This window comes from Stegostoma tigrinum, chromosome 1 (genome assembly GCF_030684315.1).
Source record: "Stegostoma tigrinum isolate sSteTig4 chromosome 1, sSteTig4.hap1, whole genome shotgun sequence".
Taxonomy (NCBI): Eukaryota; Metazoa; Chordata; class Chondrichthyes; order Orectolobiformes; family Stegostomatidae; genus Stegostoma; species Stegostoma tigrinum.
In genome coordinates this window covers 98,202,170-98,224,954 of record NC_081354.1, presented here as the reverse complement: position 1 = coordinate 98,224,954, position 22,785 = coordinate 98,202,170, and the positions used below count along the sequence as shown (strand labels likewise).

Here is a 22,785-nt window from a genome sequence, read left to right as displayed (position 1 = left end):
GCAGTGGGTGAAGGGGAGATTTTGAAGCTTGTGAAGTCCACATTGATACCATTGGGCTGCAGGGTTCCCAAGTGGAATATGAGTTGTTGTTCCTGCAACCTTCGGGTGGCATCATTGTGGCACTGCAGGAGGCTCATGATGGACATGTCATCTGAGGAATGGGAGGGGGAGTTGAAATGGTTTGCGACTGGGAGGTGCAGTTAGTTGTTGCGAACCGAGCGGAGGTGTTCTGCAAAGCGGTCCCCAAGCCTCCGCTTGGTTTCCCCAATGTAAAGGAAGCCACACCGGGTGCAGTGGATACAATATACCACATTGGCAGATGTGCAGGTGAACGTCTGCTTAATATGGAAGGTCATCTTGGGGCCTGGGATAGGGGTGAGGGAGGAGGTGTGGGGACAAGTGTAGCATTTCCTGCGGTTGCAGGGGAAGGTGCCGGGTGTGGTGGGGTTGGAGGGCAGTGTGGAGCGGACAAGGGAGTCGCGGAGAGAGTGGTCTCTCCGGAAGGCAGACAAGGGTGGGGATGGAAAAATAGCTTGGGTGGTGGGGTCGGATTGTAGATGGCGGAAGTGTCGGTGGATGATACCTTCCCCTTTACGCTTTTCTCTGTCACAAACTCAGCATGATTCCTAAATGTTTTGACATCGTTGACCTTGTCACTTGTATGTCTTCCTTTTCCCATGTTTTCTAGGTTCTGCATAATCTCAGTATGTGGTGTGTAGAGAACAAGGCTTTGACCTATGATCAAGCAAAAGAAAATGGCAGCAAGACAAGGAAAGATACTAAACTGGTGAGGCCATCATTTAGACAGTTTGCTCTTTATTGTTGCACAGATTGTGGAAGCAGAATTATTGTGGTAGGTATGAAATTTTGTGTTTGGGCTCCCCTGCAAACAAGTGTGAGTTTGTGACCTAGCACTGACGAATATTTGCGTTTGATTAGTACAGTTTGTTGAGTTGTCTTCATGAGTTTTCTGTTCAGGAGTGTTGTTGTTAATACTGGGCAGCATGTTGTTTGTCTTCAGTTGCCTGTGAACTGAGTGACTTGCTAGGCCAGTTATGGATTAGCCACATTGCTGTGGGTCTGGAGTCATGAGTAAATCAGACCAGATATATTGGCTGCTTTCTTTCCCTCCAACACATTAGTAAATAAAGTTCTTTATGACAGTCAGCAATGGTTACCAGACTGATTTTCAATTCATTAATTGAATTTAAACTCCACCAGCTGTCGTGATGAGATTTTGAACCTGTGTCTCCAGATTATTAGTCGGACTTCTGGATTACTGGTCCAGTGACATGACTGCTATGCTACCTTCTCCCAATTTAGATTAGATTCCCTACAGTGTGGAAACAGGTCCTTTGGCCCAACAAGTCCACACCGCCCCTTGGAGCATCCCACCCAGACCCAGACCCATGCCCCTATAACCCACACACCCCTGAACACTATGGGCAATTTAGCATGGCCGATCCACCTAGCCTGCACATCTTTGGACTGTGGGAGGAAACCGGAGCACCTGGAGGAAACCCACGCAGACCCCTGGAGAATGTGCAGACTCCACACAGACAGTTACCCGAGGCTGGAATCGAACCTGGGTCCCTGGCGCTGTAAGGCTGCAGTGCTAACCGCTGAGCCACCATGCGGGGTCACGTACTGGTGTTCCCAGGAAAAACTGCGAAGGGGAATAGGGTATAAACTGAACAATAAATGTATTGGAAAATCGCACTTCACTTTTTGCCTAGTTTAGTACAATTGTGAATAGTATTTGTGATTATCACAATACTTTGAGCGAATGTTGAAAAAGAAAATACCTTGTGGATATTCCATTAGATAAATGCACTGTTTCACTTTCATATGCTTAAAAATCCATGTGGATATTTCTTACACAAAAATGTCGATATTCTGATTTCAGGGTCCATTCGATGTCGTGAGAAAAGTATTTGCTACTGGAGAGGAGACTGCCCATATGAGTCTGATTGACAAATCTGACCTTTTCTTCCACGATTACTCAATAGCGCCACTGTTTGTGCAAGAAAACTATTTGCATATGAAGCCCGCAGCTGCTGGGTAAGTAGCCGAATATTAATCTGCTCGCCCTTTGTTCAGTTGTTTTACATTTCACAGAATATCTTGTACATACATTTTTATTTTGAATGTTCTGTTTTTTAAGGGAAATGGTGAAGTGCTGTACAGGCTGGAATGCTTGTGTTCTCTCAACTCATGGCCATCGGACTAAGGCATTTGGCCTTTCAAACCTGCTACACCATTCGATATGATCCTGACTGATCTTACTCAGTGTCTTGCTCCCAATTTTGCCCTGCAACTTTGCCTTTAATCTTAAGAGCTATATCCGTTTCCATGTCGAAAACATACGATGCTTTGGCCTCGACTGTTGTCAGAATGAAGTTATTCTGGGTGTGATAATACAGTTAGCTGAGATTATCTGTTAATTTAGTGATTTGCCAGTGAAAATAACTACTGATGAAGATTGAAAAGTGATCCAATAAGCAAATAGAATGCTGTAAGGACCCATATTGAAATAGTATCGGGGAACCTCTGCCCAAACTGAGTTTAATTGTTAGGAATAGCAAATTTAAGGGGTGTGTATGTGATTTTACTCAGTTTTTGAATCATTGCCTTCATGTGACCATGATGGTGATATCTCAGCTGGACAGAGCTGTATAAAGTTTGTATGACACTAATCTATTTACGTAATGTGTAGTTATTTTATAGTGATGTCATCCTGCTCCGAATGCACTGCAGGAAGGGATTGAAGGACAATATCTGAAACTGTAAAATCACAAACTGGAGTTTTTACCCAACACTGCAGTGGTTATCTTAGGGAGCTAGGCAGAGGCATGTTTTGGGGTGAATAACAGGAATTCGCCATTTTTATTTTTTTTTAATAGCCGTCTATTTGCACCAAATGAACTTTAAAATTACAATACTAAGCGCCATTTCAAATAGATGTAGTTTTGTGTCTAAACCCTTGTGTCCGGTAGTTTAGATACCTGTTGTGTTTCATTGCTTTCATTGTCTGTTTTAAATCTTTTACTTAAGCGTTCATCTGGATGTTCTCAGGTGTCTTTCCCCAGCATTTTATTCACCTTTTGCCAGTTTAATGGCAAATATAGTCACTGAAACCACTTTCAGTTGCTGCTGTCAGAAGTATTGCTCTATGCTTATGTTTTAGAACAAACATGAAGAAACACCTCATGCTTTTGAGTAAGACAGCAGAAAGTATCTGTGATGGGGATCTTGTTGATAAAAGAATTCGTTCTCTGCAGATGTGGAATCTGCTCCCTATCCAGGTCAGTGTTGGTGTTACACATCACAAAATGTGTCTTTTCATGTTTGCATGAGTGCCATTGACGAGGCTGGAATTTATTGCTCCTCAGGTGGTGAACTGTCATCTCTATTACTTCAGTCCAAATGATGTTGGTATATCTACGCTTTTAAAAAGAATTCCAGAATTGTGACCAAGTGCAGGTGAAGAAACAGCAAGAAGGTGTGAGGCTTGGAGAGGATCTTTCAGATGGTGGCCCCATACATCGCATGCCCTTGTCAGTTTAGGTGGTAAAGGTCATGGGCTTCTGGAAGGTCCTGTTCAAGGAGCCTTGGTGAATTACAGTGCATCTTGTAGATTGTACACACTGCTGCCTTTGTATATCGGTTGTGGTTCTTCATTGCCCTGGATGATTTTGAGTAGCTTCAGAAACAAAATAACAAAGGTTGTTAGGGAAACTCAGCAGGACTGGCAGCATCTGTGGAGAGAAATTGGAGATAACATTTCAGAGTCCAGTGATACGTTTTCAGAACCCAAGTTAATTCTTTTAGTGACTCATGAACAAGGACATCCATATTCCTCCGAACATGCTGCACTTCCCAACCTGTTGCTGAGTAACTTCACACTCATTTCACAATATATTCCATCTGCCACGTTCAAGCCCGTTCAATTAGTCAGTCATATTGATACCACCTCGACTCCCTACAATTTGCATTCCCACCCCCTTTGATATCACCAAATATTGAAATAGCAAGTTTTGAGAAGATTTGTAGCTCAGGTTGAGGTTCTGGATGTGAGTTTGCTCGCTGAGCTGGAAGGTTAGTTTTCAGACGTTTCATCACCATTCTTGGTAACATCATCAGTGAGCCTCCGATGAAGCTTCATCGGAGGCTCACGGATGATGTTACCTAGAATGGTGATGAAACGTCTGAAAACTAACCTTCCAGCTCAGCGAGCAAACTCACATCCAAAATATTGAAATCTTGCAACAAAAACAGAAGTTGCTGGAAAAACTCAGCAGGTATGGCAGCATCTCTGAAGAAAAAACTCTGTTAACGTTTTGGGTCTAGTGACCCTTCCTCAGAACTGACGGTAGCTGGGAAAATGTCACTTTATATGCAGAAAATAGGGAGGGGGTTAGGTAGGGAGTAAATGATAGGACAGAGCCTAAAGAGGTAGAAGAACAGTAGGACAGAGAAAGGAGTTGATAACGATCTGGCTGGGAGTGAGAATAGTTGTTAATGGGGACAGCTGGTGACTAACAACGGGTGGTGTGTAGTGGCAGGCTGTGTGATAAGGCCTGGTGTGTGGGGTAGGGAGCTAGGATGTGATTGAGTTTAGGCCCTAATATTATTGAAACCTGTATTGATTCTGGAGGGTTGCAGGGTCCCCAAGTGGAAAATGAGGTGTTGTTCTTCCAGCTTGTGTTGAGCTTCGCTGGAACACTGCAGTAAGCCAGAGACACACATGTTGGCCAGGGACCAGGGTGGTGTGTAGAAGTGGCAGGCAACGGGTAGCTCAGGGTCTTTTTTGCAAACAGAACGTAGATGTTCTGTGAAGCGGTCACCCAGTCTATGCTTCGTTTCCCCAATGTAGAGGAGGTAACATTGTGAGCAGCGAATGCAGTAGGCTAGTTTCTGGGAAGTGCAAGTGAAGTGTTGCTTCATCTGGAAGGTACGTTTGGGCCCTTGGATACTGGGGAGGGACGAGGTAAACGGGCAGGTGTTGCACCTTTGCCAGTTACCGTTGTCAGTCCTGAGAAGGATCTGTTTATTCCTACACTGTTGCTTTCTATCTTTTAAGCAATTTTTCAATACAAACTATAATATTTCTCCCAGTTCCAGTCCCTGACTTCCTATGTGGGACCTTATGAAAAGACTTCTGAAAATTCACATCCACTACATCAGCAGGTTCCCCGTTCACCTATGTTATGGGCAACTTCCTCAAAAAATCTTTGATATAATTTCTTTTTCATAAATCCATGTTGACTCTATCCAACTTTACTATTTCTTTAAATGTTGCTATCACATTCTTTATAGTGCATGCTGACATCTTTCCTAATGCAAATGTCAAGCTAACAGGTCTGTTGTTCTCCTTTCTCGCTCTTCCCCTCTCCTTCAATAATAGGGTTACATTGATATTTCCAGTACCCAGGAGCCTTCTCAGAATCTGTAGAATTTTAAAACCTGACCACCAATCTATTTGCTATCTCTTTAACCATTTCCTTCATCATTCTTGAATTCCTTCCCTAATGGCATTGTGGGTCTATCTAGAGCATATGGACTGCAGTGGTTCAAGACGACAGCTCACTGCCACCTTCTGAAGGGCAACTCGGGAGAAGCTGGTCCAGCCAACGATGTCCACATCCCCCGAGTGATAGAAAGGAAAAGTAAACTTTATCTGCTTTGGGGAATTTATCATTTTCTATTTAGTTAACTTGTCAAATCCTATCCCTTTTACCGATGATATTTTCTTCTGATTCCTCACTTTCACCAGTCCTTTAGTCACCTCGTATTTCTGTGAGACTGTCTATACCATCAGTGAAGTAACTGCTTGGTTTCATTGCCGTTTTGCTGTTCTCCATTATAAATTCTCCTGTCTCCTCAAAGGGTCCAAATTTGTCCTAGCTAATCTTCTATGTACATTGCTAGTTTGCATTCAAGTTCCTAGCTGACCTTGTCTGTTTTCTCTTCTGCTCTTCTAAAGTTTATTCTTAACAATTGCTGTCTGCTTTTTTTGATCTTGCTCCCCCTGTCCTGCCTTCTTGCAATATGTTGTAATTCTAATGTTGACCCTAGCTGTACACTGCTGTTTATATTCCTTCAGTTTGAGTAGCTTGCATCAACCACTATCGTTACTTGTAATTTAACGAATTTCCATGTATGACGTGCATCAACAAGCATATTCATAATACCTGCCTTTTGATGGTCTGCATCAAGAGCACTCACTTATGTTTTTTTTCTATATTTCATTCTGCTTATTCTTTTACCTTCTCTTTTTAACATTTACATTATTGAGCACTGTCAAACGTAGCACTTTCCTCACCTGCATCTTTATTTTCAGCAAGGCTGCTAAGGTTTTGTACCTGTTATGTTGTTAGAAACCAGTTTTTGCATTGGTGAAACCTGAGTGGACAGACCTAGAATGACACGTTGGCCAGTTGGTGCATCTGTCTGCCTGCCTTAACATGCAAATATGCTTATTGATTATCCCAGAGCTGCAGGTGCACGATCTGATGAAAGGTCGCAATGTCCATGCAAAAAGAGGAGCTTCGCTAGTGCTGGAGTTCAAGAGCCGGCCTCCATTACGTATAATGAATTGTGACAGGAAGGTTATCTCCTCCCATCCATCAAATTATGACTGGGGACAATTGCATATTAATGTTCACCATTTCTACCACCCATCCTTCAAGAGAGAAAAACTAATTTAAGAGTTGCAACTTTTTTGCAATGAACTTTAGTAAAGTGCAGTCAGCCAAATATTCCACTGCTCTGCCACTTGCCCTGCTGGGTTTTCTGTGCATAGCATGAAGGTGTCTCCAATCATTTTAAATGACCTGCTATTTATGCAGAAATTCTTATTCTGCAAGTAAATGAAAGAAACTAAGCAGATTGCTACCTGTACATAGAAACTGGCCAGACAACCGGTGAACCAAACTATTAAAATGAAGAAGTGGTGGGAAATCCATTGAAGGATCATTTCTACATTTGATATTGAGGTATTAAAGAATTGTATAAAATGCCTGTGCTGATGTTCACGATGCATTCTAAATACACCTTTTACTGAAACTTTGAAGTAGTTTGAAGCTTTCTTATCTGAGATCTGTATTTGTCAAAAGCATTCATTTCAGTATGTTACTACTTAATTGAAATGGAGCAAAATGTGACTGAGGAAATTTAACCTTCCTTACCTGAGTTGTACTTCCTGTTCTGAGGCCAGAAAATAGATTGAAAAGTCTAACAGTAACAACATTCCAAACTCCTGGTTATGACAAGTGGAAGTATTGGAGTACAGAATTGGTGGAATGTTGGATGTGAATTTAGGACAGTGGTGAAAATGTCATTAATGTTTAAATTAAGTGCCGTAGCCGACTGTAATTTTACTATCTTGTTGCTTTCCAGGCTATTTATGCCAGTGTGATCCCTGGTGAATTGATGAGGGGATACATGTCACAGTTTCCAAGTTTCCCAAGCTGGTTGGGAAAGTTTTCATCCACTAATAAACACGATCGCATTGTGCAAGAACTTACCAGGCACATGTGCCTAAGGTATGGAGATGAGATTTCAACAGAGTAGCAGTTATAACCATATGTGGTTTGCTATATTTAAAATAGGGATCTCGTAAGAATTTCTAAGAACTTATTGGAAGGAATGATATATTGAGCTGTACAGGTCTAGGCTCAATCCCCAGAAGTTAACTGGGCACCTTGAGGTGGTGGCATTGTAATGGGTCCTGGTACTTCTAGCTACGGAAGAGGGAGGGGATGCGGGGTCAGGAATCAAACAGGATCATTTCTCCTGAGAACTTTAAGTCACTTATTACTTAGTCACTTTAAGACCTGCCAGAAAATGAATGGATATGGATGTCTAGTCATAATTAATTGTTTTATGATCTTTTGGTGGAGAGAGAGCTTGTCAGAGTTCAAGGTTTAGGTTCAAATACTAAGAATGGGAACTTGGGAACCAAACACTACTACAGTGTTGAGTCAGTACTTTGAGTGGGAAGTGTAAAATTTAAGATGGGCTAACGTGCAACTTCATTTAGCAGAGTGACACAGTGAAGCGCTGGTCAGCTCAGTGCTTGATGTTTTTTTTGTCTGATGTACACCCCGCCGAATAACGTGTAATCTGTATTTATTGCTAATATCAAACTGGGAAACAAAATGCCTAATGATAAATTTAGGTGAAGACGGTTTTTAATTTGTGCTCTATTAGTTGAACTTTCTCCAGTCTCTCTCATTAATACTTACTTTAAAATTTATGTAAGGACATATGCCAGTAAGCAAGCTGTAAACTTGGATTATCTTCCTTACCTGCGGGATGCTCTGGTGCAGCCTCTGACACTTCAGGGAACAAATGGTGTTCAAGAGGCAGTTGCAACAATGAATGCGTATTATCTGATGAAAGAGGATGTGGATAGTATCATGGAGGTTAGCAGCTGGGCTGGTCGACCTGATCCTTTCTCAAAACTAGATCCTAAGGTAACTCCAATCACATTTTGGATATGCTGTTTTAGGGGAACTGAACTCGAAACTTATTCTGAGCTTGAGCAAGATTCATGTGACATAAACATAAGAACTAGGAGCAGGAGTAGGTGGTCTGGCCCCTCGAGCCTGCCCCGCCATTTAATAAGATCATGGCTGATCTTTGAGTCTCAGCTCCACTTACCTGTCCACTCACCATAACCCTTAATTCCTTGACTGTTCAAAAATTTATCTAGCCTTGCCTTAAAAATATTCAGCGAGGTAGTTTCAACCGCTTCACTGGGCAGGGAATTCCACAGATTCACAACCCTTTGGGTGAAGAAGTTCCTCCTGACCTCAGTCTTATAAACGTATTAAATTTCTCAGCTGTGACATGTCACAGTATGCTGTAATCTTATCTAGATATTGTCAGCATTTTGAACTTTTACCCTATTCCCCCACCCTGTCAGGTGAAAGCTGCATTTACACGGACCTATAACAGAGAGACACACTTGACTCCCTATGCACTACAAGCTGTAAAGAAATTGAAACGTGGAAGTACAGCTGGATCATCACTGGACTCTGATCTTAATGATGACTTTCAGACAGAGGATGTACAGTCAGAAGAGACTGAGGATAATTTGGAATTAGACGGAATGATTAAGGTATGACCTCATCTTTTACTTAATGTTTACTTTAAAACCATTCAGGACATATTGCGTAAAATAATTTGAGCTAGAATATCAGTAGAAGAACTTTACGTAGCAACTTCATTTAGTTTCTCAATAGTTAAACATCAAGTCATCCCAGGTAAAGAGTAAGTAATGTGTGAAAAAGTCTAAGGGAAAGGAAAGGCCTTGTTATTGCCATGACTAAAAGATGATTAGATCATTTATAGATTAGACTCGTGGGTTGAGGATTGTATGTAGTTGGAAATGAAGGGACAAATGTACATTAGTTGAAATAGACCTGAATAATTGAGCACCTAGTCCATCAAAAATGTTCGTTTTGCGTGAAGATTTGTCCCAGTAGACGTGGCCATGTGCTGCTAAATTAATTTAAAAGTAATCTTGTTGAGGCCAGGATAACATTTTTGATCACAGATGTTTACACCACAGAATGTAAGCCTGTTATATGTGCCAGTTCTTTGTTAAAATGATCCAAGTATGTTTTTCTGTTCTTTCTTCAAATGGGTATGTCTTCCCTACTCCAAGTTTATAATCTGCTCCTCCCTAAAACAAGCAGTGATCTCCGCTTCAAACACTTGCTTTGGCAAAGCATTTCAAAACTCGAACTTGTTTCTTCACAAAATTTATCTTTGGCTTTCCACTTGTCTCTTGCTGACGCTGCACCATGTTCAGCATCTCTTCAGAAACTGAAGCAGTCCACGTTTAAATGCAGCAAGATCTGGACAAGATCCAGGCTTGGGCTTGACAAGTGGCAGGTAACATACCGTAAGACCATGAGACATAGGAGCAAAAGTTAGGCCATTCGGCCCATCGAGTCTGCTCTGCCATTCAATCATGGCTGATAAGTTTCTCAACCCCATTCTCCTGCTTTCTCCCAGTAACCTTTGATCCCCTTGACAATGAAGAACCTATCTATCTATACTCCAATGTGCTAAGCAAACGCCAGGCAATGACTGTCTTCAACAAGAGACAATCAAACCACCACCCTTGTCATACAATGGTGTTACCATCACAGACACCCCACTGTTAACCTCCTTGGGGTTACCATTGACTAGAAACTCACCACATACAAATATAGTGACTACAAAGGCAGGTCAGAGGCTATGAGTACTGCAGCGAGTAACTCGCCTTCTAATTCTCCACAGCCTGTCTACTATCTACAATGCACACGTCAGGAGTGTCATGGAATATTCCCCAGTTACCTGGATGGGTACAGCTCCAGTAACATTTGAGATTTGACACCGTTCAGGACAAAGCCTGCTTGATTGGTACAATATCCAAAAGGATCTATTCCCTTTACCTTACTGATGCACAGTAGCAGTAATTTGAATAATCTCCAAGGTACTGCAGAAAATTCTGAGATAGCACCTTCCAAACTTAGGACCATTCCATCTAGAAGGACAAGGACAGATGATAAGTGGGAACACCAATACCTGCAAGTTCATGTCCAAGTCACTCACACATCCTGACTTGGAAATATGTTGCCATTCCTTCAGTGTCATTGGGTCAAAATCTGGCATTACCTCTCTAAGACCACTATGGGTCTACCTACAGTATGTGGACTATGGTTGTTCAAGAAGGTAGCTCACAACCACCATCTTGGGCAACAAATGCTCATATCCCATGATTGAATTAAGAGTTTGAGACTTGGTGAAAGCATCTGTGGGAAACTGTGGTCTGGAGAAGCCAGGTTGAATACTGAAGGTAGTGTTTCCCTCTTAAATTTTACGCAGAATTTCCCTAAGAACTAGGTTTGAGTGGCTGAATAGTCTGTCTTATTGTTAAGTTTTCACCTCCTGTAATGTGATGTCTTTCGTGGTTAAGATTGTTCACAATTTGTTTTTCTTTTTAGCCAAAGAAACCAAAAACAAAAAACAAAACGGAAGAACAAATATCACAGAAAGGAAGAAAAGACAAGGGGAAACGGAAGGCAACCAAATGATATTGTCCAGAGATCAGCTGATTTAAAAAAAAACTGATTGTAGCTCTGCTGACAGGAAACAGAATTGCAGAGACCAATTTGAATGTTTGATGCTGGATATGACAATTCAAGGCACAGTGTATTTCCTTTCAGCTTCTATAAATTTATATTTACTGTCTTTACTGACTGAAGTAGAGATGTGAGAATTATTCACTGTATATATGCAATGCAGAAAAACTACCCTTTAGGTATTTTTTTGAAACTGTACATTAACAAAATTTGGCACAAATTTCTTTTTTGAATAAAGTAACTTTTGCAGTCTCATCTGCACCAGGAAGGTGATTCCTGTGTTACTTTCCCTGTGCAGACATAACTGAAAACTGCTGAGAAAAGATTTGAGGATTAGCTGGTCTATTCCCTGCACTGGGCTCTGAAACTTTGACATCTGTGAAACATTGCTCCCTGTTCTTACTATGGCCTTGCTTGCAACTAGTTTGCCCCTTAGTATCCATAGCAGTTATGTTGCAAGCTTGGCATGTCATCCCTTCTCTTTCGCCCTGACCCACTGAAACAAAAATTCAAGTTCTTTGTTCTGCACTTTATTTTTATGAGTATATTAGTCAGTGTTGTGATGATGAAAACTGAAGATGTCAGATTACTTCCACTAGAGAGAAGCTGTTTACTCAAGAATTCATTTTAATTCTGTGATTGTTTTAAACCTCATTCACAAAAGGCTTTCTGCTTGTAGGGTGACTAGGGGAAATATATGCAAGGTTGCTCAGTTATCACTTCCTTGTTCATTCAAAGATGTATCAGCCAGTCATGTGGCTGCAAACTATATTTTGTTAGAAGTCTAGTTACCATTAATATTCTGGCAGTTTTTATGTCCAAGCTTGGTGTCTAATCCTGTTCGATACCCTAACTTTCATTCAGTAACTTATTGTTTTGCCCCAATTGATATAATATAATGCCTGTTAATTTCATGGAATATTTTTGTTGCTCCTTCCGATGAAAGTCAAAGCAAGTTGCTGTGTGGATGTGTTGTTTTTTGTTACATTAAATGCAGTAATGAAAGTTTGTGGTGTTACTAGGACTTGGGTGCAAGCTCCTTTTGTGCGATGTTCACCAGAGATGGTAGGAATCAAGTGGTTACATAAATAAGCAATGATGGAGACTGTTTAATCTTGTCATGACAGCAACCTGTTGTATTGTTTTCAGGCCTAAGTCTTTGGCTTCTTACTGTATACTTGCAGAAAAGGTTGTTGATACTTAGCATTTCACTTACATGGGGTCCAAACTCTGTTTTCTGAAGCTCTCGATCATAAAACCAGATTTCTGTTCTTGAGTGTCAACAAATAGTCCAACTTGCTGAAGTAGATCCAATGTATCTAAGCAACAATTTCTTCCAAATTAAGGCTTAGCTTCTCCCTTTGGTATTAGGGGGTTGCAATTTTGTTAACAATTTTTTTGTATTTTTGTTTTGGGCAGAATGAGGAAACTCATTGCTGGGAAAGATGGTCCCGTGGTTAGTTTTATTTCCGGTAAATTGAACTATGGACAACAATAATTATAAAAAAAATGACATAACCACTAGTGAAAGATTTCTTTTAGAATAACTTGATATGTTAACAAAACAATATATTTTAGAAAGCCTGTTTACAGAGCGTTCAGAATTCTTACTTGAAATTACAGACTTTGGAGTTCATCGTGGGAGCCAGGAATTTTGGTGAGATTTCCAATATTAATAGTAAATCCCAAAAAACTGAAGACAGTCCAAGGTATGATGTAAAACAGAAATAAATAAAACTTAAGAATTTAAACTCATTTGCAAAAGGGCAAAACTGGGATCAGCTAGGACTCAAGCTATGTAGATGCAATCATGTCTTTCTCTATTTTATACTCAATTGGTGTAGTTGTGAATATTCAGATAACCCCAGCCTGACTTTAGCTCTAGTAATGGGAAATGAAATATATTAATGGTACTCCTGCACAATGGGTTTTTGTTCACCTAGTAGGTAAGGAGAAAATTCTACACACTGCTACTGCTCCCCAGCCATGCCACAAAAAATCCAAAACAATCCACCAGGAAATTGTCAGAATTTCACTAATTCAGTAAGGTTCTATTAATCCTAGAGTTGTAAATGAATGTTGAAGACCAGAAATATTATGATTTAAATGGGGATGGTTGGTGGATTGCTAGAGCAATCACATTGCTACTATGCTCTTGCCATCCCATTAATCTCTCATCCTTTGCTCTGAATGTTGTCAAGTTGTGCCCATGGTCTGGAAGATCTTAGAACTTTAAAACATTATATTTTTAAATCTATTTCTTAAATGAGCTTGATTAGCTAGGATTCAATTGTCAGGCCTGTTAGTTACTGCAGTGGTAATGCAGCTTGCATCTTATTTATTTGATGCATTCCTTAAAAAGACAGGTTTCCAAAAGTGACTGAATTATAGTTTTTTTTCCTCCCTCGGTATATTTTGAGCCACAAGACCTGGGTTCAAGTCCCACCTGCTCCAGAGGTGTGTAATAGCATCTCTGAACAGCTTGATTAGAAAAATATTAATTTTAAAAACAAGTGTGGCGTGGAGTTCATAAAGGTGTTCAAAGCGCTGTTCGTGAATGTTGGAAAGACTGTATCCAGTGAGATTGTGAAAGCTAACTTTGGGATGCTCAATTACCATCAGCATAGTTTTTAAAAAAAAATTCTCTTATTAAATAGTAGTCACTGAATTTTAATTCATTATAAGCGTAAATGGATTTCTTCAAGAAATGTATTTACAATTTTCACCATAAATATATTCAAAAAGAAAAATGTTTCAGATGTGCATGTACACTGAAGAACTCCTGGGGCTTTCAACAATGGTTTCAGATGTTGGATCTGTAAAATAAATGACAAATCATTCAATGAAAACAGAATGCTCAAGAAGTGCAGCAGGTCTGGCAGCACCTGTGGAGAGAGAAACAGTTAACACTGAGTTCAGTGACTGTTCACATTTAATTTTGTTTCTCTTTCCACAGATGCTGCCAGACCTGCTGAGTTTCTCCAGTACTAACAACATTAAAGGATCACTGGCCCTCATTCATTTCTACTTATCTGTAGTAAGAAAACTTAAGATAATCAAACACAATTCAGGAAATTATAAGTAGGCTGTATGCATTTGACATTTAGCTTATTGAAAATAGGACTCTTCACAACTTCAGTAAATATGATCTTGACATTAAAAGAGGAAACAAAATAATGTTGAACCAAAAATGTGACCTGTAGTTTCAACATGTGCAAATTTAGTATCAAAGAATGCTTTCCCTTTATCTAGTTCGAAATAAATTAATGAGTATTGGCAAAATCTGCTATTTAATGATTCTACTTAATTGCTAATAATTGTTTCAGAGCAAATGGTTTTTGACCTGTTCAGAAGACAGGCGTTCTAGCCCATGACAATTTGCAATAGGTGATAGAGCTGAAAGACTTTTTGTATCGAATGTGGTGTGAGCTAGTCAGCTGAAGATGCCTGAAAACCATCAAGTGGACATAGGAATAAAACTGTTTTAAGTTGCTTATATGAACGGGTTCTTCCCAGAAAGCTTGCAAGAATTGGAAACACATTGTATCTCTGAAATTCTGTGGTATACATCTTTCTTAATTTCATGAAAAAAATACAATTTCTTGCTTGGCAGCTATTTCATAGATGGCTTTGAAACGATTTATGTTAATATAGTATAGTTTAATTGTAAACTAGGTACTGGAGAAAGATTGAATAAATTACTTGATTTAAATCTTTTCTCTAACTTCAAACAAGTTATTGCTTTAAGTGGTTTAACAGGTTGGTCATAGTTAAAGCTGGATTACATAAGGAAAAATTACATTATGGAAAATGGAACATCAGGTTAGGTTGCTGTTACTGTAAATACAACTGCAGATTACTATGAAAGGTAAAGCTGCTTAGGTATGGTTATTTGTGGTCAATTTACCTTTACTTAATAATTTCTACCCTTTTGGGTATAATACCATAGGTGACAGCAACCTTCTGAAATAGCAACTGAACATTTGTGAGTTCAGCCATGTCTGCATGTTTTCACCAGAAGGGGTGATATATCTTTGTAAATAGTGTTGAGAAAGGTTGGTGAGCTACAAAACTAGCCATGCAGGAATATGATATTGCAGCAGTGATGGAAACATGAAGCACTTTTTTCTCACCACTGTATATTGAGAAGGAAAAGAAGGATGTTGAGAAAATTGAAAGGGAAATCAGCTGTAAACGTGGAAGCTGTTATCCCAAATTTGTGATGGGCCAACTGGGGCAAGTGTTTTGCTCGTCATAAAGTTTAGATTTGACAGGCTAATTTCAAAGTGATGGGAATGGATCCAGTACAGTGCAACAAAAGACTGACAAGATAAGGTGATGCACATGAGGTGAATTCTCACTTTGTATGTCAGTCTCATTTTCACCTACCTAGTTCTTATTGTAAGTAGGGCAATGGGTCCTATTAAAATCAAAGCAGTGGTGCAGATCAAGGCTAGAATACTTAATAAGCGCTGGTACATGGTTATGGGTAATCAGGTCTCTTTGGACGTCAACACTTCCCAAACTCACTATTCAAGAAACATTGAGTTTTTTTCAACCCCCACTGAATTAGATAACTTCTTGCTTGCCTATACTCAACCATTCACTTTACTACATTCTCCTGGCACTTTGTCCCCTATGTCAGAATAATTTATACAGATTCTTACAGCTGTGTTTCAAGCACAGATCCATGCACAACTGTTAGTATGAATCTTTTATCCTGAGAATGACCCACTTATTCTTATGCTATTTTGTCTTTTAATCAAAGCTCTATCTATTGACTAATTACCCATATGCTGTAATTTTTGTTTCCTAATGTGTGTTGGACCTACTGAAAATTCAAATACACCAGGACTATTTGGTTTTCCTTTTTATACTACAAGTAACAGAAAGGAGTGCATCAAGTTTGTCAAACATTATTTCCCTGTTCATAAATAAATAAATGATTAGACAGAGGGACATCAATTTTAAAAGTACAAATTGAGAGCAAGAAAGGAGCTACTGAAAAGGCTTTCAAGCCAATTACGATATTCAAACGGCTTACCAGAATCTTCCTAGATACAGGTAAGTAGAAATGTGAAACTCATAGAAGTTTTTGAATGAAAAGGATGGTCTTAGCAATTTTAGGCCGGTTAAGTGAATATCTGTAGTTGGTAAGATCTTGGAAACAATAATTTAGAAAAAACATTCAAGGTTCAAGCCAGGCCATGCTCAACTAATCCAATGGAATTGAAGGAATGATTGATTGTTGAATACTTTCTTAAAATCCACCAGAACAACTGAGTATCACAAAGCTAACAAAATGAATGCCTGTGGGACATGAGGTCATTGTCAAAAATGGCTTATTGATTTAATAACCCTTAAGAAATGTCAGTAAGCCAATTTCATGGTAAGTGGTTAGTTTTTAGACAAAAAAAATGGCAAACAGTGGTATTCCTTTTGATGCATGCTGGGACTGCTGCTCTTTATACTTGGAAGTGTGGTAAATGGGGTGGCATGAATTGCCTGCAATAAGATATGCATGTCTTAGAAGAATACTTTACAGAACCATGACCACTACCAACAATGTATACGTAGGAATTGCCACCAGCAGCTTCTCCTCCAGACTTGAAAATCTACTCCTTGAGTGGGTCAGAATCCTTCAACGAGTATCATGGGTCTACCTACAATGGTTCAGGAAGGCAATTGAGGAAGGATGATGAATGCTGCTTTTGATATCAAATCAATGAACATTTTAAATAAAAATATCTATTTGTAAGACAGTCAAAAAATTAAAGTGGTGAAAGCAGAAACTCATGATTTCAGAAGGGCCTCAATGCTGTAAACCCCCCACCTAATGGTTAATGATCATAATACTGCTCTTATGAGCAATGATGAAATACAATCAATCTCCTTTCACCCACATACCTTGTCCTTAGATGTCCAGCGTTTCTCTTTACTCTGCCTCATCTTGTAGTAGATATGGTGTTGGCTCAACGAGCGACATCTGCTCCACACTCAGTTTTTCTGAGCACATAGGACAAGCTTTCTCGGTAGCTAGTAGGCTATTTAAAAAAAAACAAGTCATCCACAATTTACTGTTATAAATGCACTTCTTTGTGCTAAGGTTAAAGTAAGGGACACCTCTGGGAATACTGATAAAATTGGTTTTCAAGGGAACCGGGTTTATAAGATGTGCCCTTCCCACCAATGGAAAAGTCACAGTACCCTCCTGGTAAGTACTACACCACTTATCAGATTTTACACATTAGACAAGATTATTTTGCAAGGCTTTCTACTCACACTTTGAACTCGGAGTATAAACCAGGGAAGTCGCAATGGGGGCAAACTGTCCAGTCATCCTTCACCATGTGGCGGCCCTGGTGAAACAAATTGCAATGTGCACTTTGTTTGCATTGAATAATAGTGTACACATGGACTTCAAATTTCAGTTTATTATTAAAATAAAATGCTAACACTCAAAAGAAATAGTTCATGATATAATTGTCTTTCACTGAATATTGCTTCATAAATTAATAACTGGGTATTTTTCTATTTTAAAATGTGTTGGGAGCGACAAAGAAGGGGGCAAATTCTTGCACGGCTTTGAAACCTGTGTACATTTTGAAGTTCTAGACTGAGGTACAAAATGGCAGTACTATGTAAGAAACCAGCCAACTTTAGAAGTAACTATACAATGCTCCCTCAAGTTAATTTAAAAAAAACACATTCCAGTGTAAATTTTACTGTTTTCTTGTAATACGTAAAGAGGCTTAGGAATGATGTGTAAATTACCATTAACTGGTGCACTTTAATTATATGTTGGCTTGGATTTTAACCATCCAATTTAATCCTCACGGGCATGAGTCTGCAAACATAAAAGTCTGGGTGCTGGAGAAACTCAGGTCTGGCAGCAACTGTGGACATTAATATTTTCAGCCAAATATTCTCCCCACAGCTGCTGCCAAACCTGCTGAGTTTCACGAGCACCTTGTTTTTATTTCAGTTTGCAAATAGTGAGCTAAGCTTTACTGATTCAATGCATAGCAAGAGACGAATGAAATAAAAATAAAGTTTAAAAACTCAGCAGCTCCATTACGGGAGATGAGCAATCACTGATGATGCTCTTTAGTGTGGCTCAGTCAGAATGGTGTCAGTAAACATTGGAGCAGGTTAACTGGAAATGTCTGCATGGATAAAGATGAAGGAAAGTGACGAATGACTGATTTTAAAACAGATACCTAATGATTAAAAATAAACAACAGTAGTTTGAAGAGTACTGAAAAAATACAAACTAGCTAGAGGCAGTCAAAGGTGCCTTACCCTAGAATTACTTTCTAATCAATATTGAACTTGCAGAAACAACAGCAAATTTCTGAAGATAGGAAGGTAAATGATTAGTATGAGCAAGACAGGGAGGGATAACTCAAGTTCAGACACCGAGATATACATTGAATAGAAACAAAAAATGATAAAGGCAAGATGTCACTTATGGGAATCATGTATAGGCCCCCTAACTAACTGCACAACAGGGCTGGGCAGAATATAAGAAATAATTATCTTTTCCTTTTCTGACAATACCTAGTCACCATAGTTCCAGAAGACCACAGGGCGGTTCTCTCATTAAGGAAAGTGACTGGTGGTCACCATGCCAAGGGTGAGGTCAGAAAGGTGGGAGCTTCATGGTGACCTCAGCTGGTACAGGAACTGAAGAACTGAACCCACATTGTTGGTGTTGCTCTGTCTCATAAACCAGCAGTTCAGCTAACTGACCACCTGTCAGAAAAGTAATGATAATTATTGGGTATTTTAATTTAGTCGACTAGAATAATGAGATAGGTAAAGATAGCCTACATCAGTTCTAGAATGTTTTTGGAATAGTTTCTTAAGAGCACATTCTAGAGATAACCAGATAGCAGGCAATGCCAGATAAGGTATTGTGCAATCTGATAGGATTCATAAACATCATTCTGAAGGCACTTAGCAGAAGCAGCTATCATAATATAACTACAATAAAGTTGAATTGTACAGTTTGAGTAAAGAGCAGGTCAAAGATTAGTATTTAAATTTAAATTGGCAAAATTATGAGGGCATGGGTGGTGTCACGGACGTAGGTGGGGAGCTCTTGGATCAAGGGGGTAAACACCTGGAAACCGATATCCATTTCAAGCCTACCGACTGCTTTCCGGAGGGATCACACTCTCCTTGACTCCCTTGTCCGCTCCACATTCCCCACCACCCCTGGCACTTTTCCCTGCAAACGCAGGAAGTGCTACACCTGCCCCTATACCCCCATCCCAGACCCCAAGAAGACTTTCCACATCAAGCAGATGTTCACCTGCACAGGTGTCTATATCCGCTGTTCACGATGTGGCCTCCTCTACATCGGGGGAACCAAGCGGAGGCTTGGGGACCATTTTGCGTAACACCTACGCTCAGTTCACGACAAACAAATGTACCTCCCTGTTGCAAACCATTTCAACACCCCCCCCCCCCCCCCCATTCCTTGGACGACATGTCCATCCTGGGCCTCCTGCAGTGCCACAACGATGCCACCTGAAAGTTGCAGGAACACCTTTTCATATTTAGCTTGGGAACTCTGCAGCCCAATGGTATCAATGTGGACTTAACAAGCTTCAAAATCTCCCCTCCCCCTACTGCATCCCAAAACCAGCTCTGCTCGTCCCCGCCTCTCTAACTTGTCCTTCCTCCCACTCAAGCCCCATCCCCATCTCCTACCTAGTAGCCTTATTCCACCTCCTTGACCTGTCTGTTCTCCCTGGACTGACCTATCCCCTCCCTACCTCCCCACCTTCACTGGCTTTGGCTTTGACTTGTCTGTCTCCTCTCCATCTATCTTCTCCTTTATCCATTTTCTATCCGCCTCCCCCTCGCTCCCTATTTATTTCAGAACCCCTTTCTCCTCCCCCATTTCTGAAGAAAGGTCTAGACTCAAAGCTTCAGCTTTCCTGCTCCTCTGATGCTGCTTGCCCTGCTGTGTTCATCCAGCTCGACACCTTGTTATCTCTTGGGGAAGGTTGCACTGGATTGGAAAATACCAGATGTAATCTTTTTTTCAATATGGGAGACACAAGCCAGAATCTACAGGTTATTTAATTTTTTTATAATTCATATCTTAGAATAAGGGGCAGAATGTATGGCTGCTAAGTCTGCTGATGACAAAGATAGATGAGAAAGTAAATTTTGAGGAGAACTTAAGGAGACTTAATTGAATGGGCAAATATGTAACGAATGGAGTATGTAGGAAATGATTAGGCTGTCCATTTTGGCTAGAACAATAAAAAAATGAGTTATCTAAATGCTGAGAGATTGCAAAGCTCCAAGATACAGACTGATTGGAGTGTCCTTGTGTCAATTACAACAAGCTCATATGCTGGTGCAATAAATAGTTGGGAAAGCAAATAGAAATGTTTTTGCCCATTTCTAATCTCCCAGACGGAAGATAAGATACAGATATAAGCCAGTTAAAGGCAGATTACATTCCTGAAAGGACATTAGCGAACCAGATGGATTTTTACAACAATAGTTGTACTGTGCTCATGAAGCAAGTTTTTTATTTCCTGAATTCAGATTTTGTCATTTGCCCATGGTAGGATTCAAACTTGTGCCCCAGCATATTAGCCTGGAGTTCAAGATTATTTATCCAATAGGATTACCATTATGCCACTGTTTTACTGTTTATTAATTTATTGTGAGAAGAACAGAACATAGGCTCGACTTGTATCTGCTGGAGTTTAGAAGAATAAAAGTTATTTTACTGAAACATACAAGATGCTGAGGGGACTTGACTGGGTGGATGTGAACAGGATGTTTGTACTTGCGGAAAAATCTAGAACTCAAGGGATCACCCATTTCAAATAGAGATGAGTTTTTTATTTGCTCAAAATCGTGAGCCTTTTGAAATCCGCTTCCTTAAAAAGGCAGTATTTTTAAAGCAAAGGTAGATAGACTCTCGGCTCAGCAAGGGGCTGAAAGGTTATCAGGGCAGACGGGAATTTGGATTTTGTTTTACAATCATTGCTTGACTGAATGGTGGAGCAGGCTCAAGGGATGCGTGTCTTACTCTTGCTCCTAATTCCCATGTAATCCTGAATGTTCCACTGACAATCACTAAATACCTTCCTGAAAAACAGTACATTCTTCATTTGAAAAGGAATTTTGCCTTCTATTAGAAGTGCAGCAGTCATTTTTTGATACTCACAGTAACAATGCAGTAAGGCAGATTGTTTTTACAACCTGAACAGAGCAGCTCACATTCTGGCAACTGAAAAGCACAGTATGGACAAGGTGACGTAAACTCTTCCACTTCTGATTGGTCAGGACGCCTGGTCAAAATCATCAATAATTTATTTTTCATTGCAAACTTATAATATTGTAACAAAATAAGTTTCTCTCTTCTATTTTGACCCCCCTTATATAAAGCCTCTTTACTCCAACTTAAAACCACTTCTCACTCAAATTTATATTACCTAATATGCTCACAAACATTTGAAGTTCTTCAGTGCTAATCACAGAAAATATTGTCTTGAGGAGCAAAACATGTAATGCACAACTGGCTCCATCTTCATTTATTGCCAGATTTAAATAACTTTTATGATGGCATGCATTTGATTTGTAGAAGTGACATATGTACAGCCTTTACAATAGGTGCATACCACTTTGTTATTGACCAAAAGTAGGCAGCTATGCACTGTGCAGTACAAAGAGGCAGGGAGAAGATCCTGTTACGCTTGACGAGTATGTGATTTTTCATTCATACCTCAACACCTGTCTGGATTTCTACTTGGATCTACAAATAATCATGCCAACAGTCTAATCTAGAAAAGTAGCCTCACTATAAACTTTGGTGCAAGTTCAACTCTGGTGGCAATAATGTGACTACTCAAGCGGGTGGGGATAAAAGGTCCACTTGACAGTATTTGAAGTGAAGTGAATTCATTGTGATTCTAAGTAATGTATCTCCTTCAACCAAAATCATGAATTACATTGGATAGTAACTCATTTCCATTTCTGAGCTCTTCCTGAGTAATAGCCATTGATAGTTACAACAATGGTAAGTATACTTTAAAAATATTTCTGTTGGTTTTGATGCATACTAAGATTTCTTGAAATCATGAGATACAGCATCAATGCAAATTATCATTTATTCCAGTAGGTTTAGTACCAATACGGAAACATTTTGAATAGGTTTACCACACCGGATGAAAACTGGGAACAAATTATTATTTTGCTGTTAAAGTTTAGATAAGAATACTTGGTCAGACCACATTAAAGGCCAGACTGGGTTATTTTAAATGTTTAATAGCTATTATACAAACCTTGTAAATCACTGTGGCACAATTATTGTTTGCTCAGAGTTTGTAGTTCCCTGATCAGTTTGCTTGTTACTTTCGGCTTGTAGCTTTTGATCTGTGGCAGGCGGTATGACAACCAATAAGAAGGAAAAATTTACATGATCTTGTCTTCACCACTCTATCTGTCGGACTACCAAATAAACATTGCCATTCAAATCCATGAGGCACTGTGGGTCATCAACAGTAGCAGAATTGTGTTCAAACACAATCTGTAACTGCATTATATATCTCCACTCTACCAGTACCACCAAGCTGGGATATCTCCACAATCTTTGCACCACTAAGCTTTT

The 22,785-nt window shown here is 39.7% G+C and overlaps 2 protein-coding genes across 7 annotated transcripts in view; one reads left to right on the top strand and one right to left on the bottom strand.

The window, feature by feature from the left end:
• rfc1 (replication factor C (activator 1) 1) overlaps positions 1-14,840 on the top strand; it is an 81,497-nt gene extending 66,657 nt beyond the window's left edge. For 4 of the 5 annotated variants that reach the window (XM_048546043.2, XM_048546031.2, XM_048546021.2 and 1 more), the window contains exons 19-25: positions 689-787; positions 1,907-2,061; positions 3,188-3,305; positions 7,402-7,547; positions 8,267-8,480; positions 8,933-9,127; positions 11,004-14,840. In XM_048546043.2, coding sequence (XP_048402000.1) covers positions 689-787; positions 1,907-2,061; positions 3,188-3,305; positions 7,402-7,547; positions 8,267-8,480; positions 8,933-9,127; positions 11,004-11,093 — 1,017 coding nt within the window. In that variant the 3' untranslated portion in view covers positions 11,094-14,840. The other variant, XM_048546060.2, reaches the window with a different exon arrangement.
• wdr19 (WD repeat domain 19) overlaps positions 12,743-22,785 on the bottom strand; it is a 180,834-nt gene continuing 170,791 nt past the window's right edge. For both annotated transcript variants that reach the window (XM_048546009.2, XM_048545995.2), the window contains 4 exons: positions 21,343-21,466; positions 17,424-17,500; positions 17,049-17,185; positions 12,743-13,957 (listed from right to left, as the gene is read on the bottom strand). In XM_048546009.2, the coding sequence (XP_048401966.1) occupies positions 17,077-17,185; positions 17,424-17,500; positions 21,343-21,466 (310 nt within the window). In that variant the 3' untranslated portion in view covers positions 12,743-13,957; positions 17,049-17,076. The remainder of the gene's footprint in view (positions 13,958-17,048; positions 17,186-17,423; positions 17,501-21,342; positions 21,467-22,785) is intronic.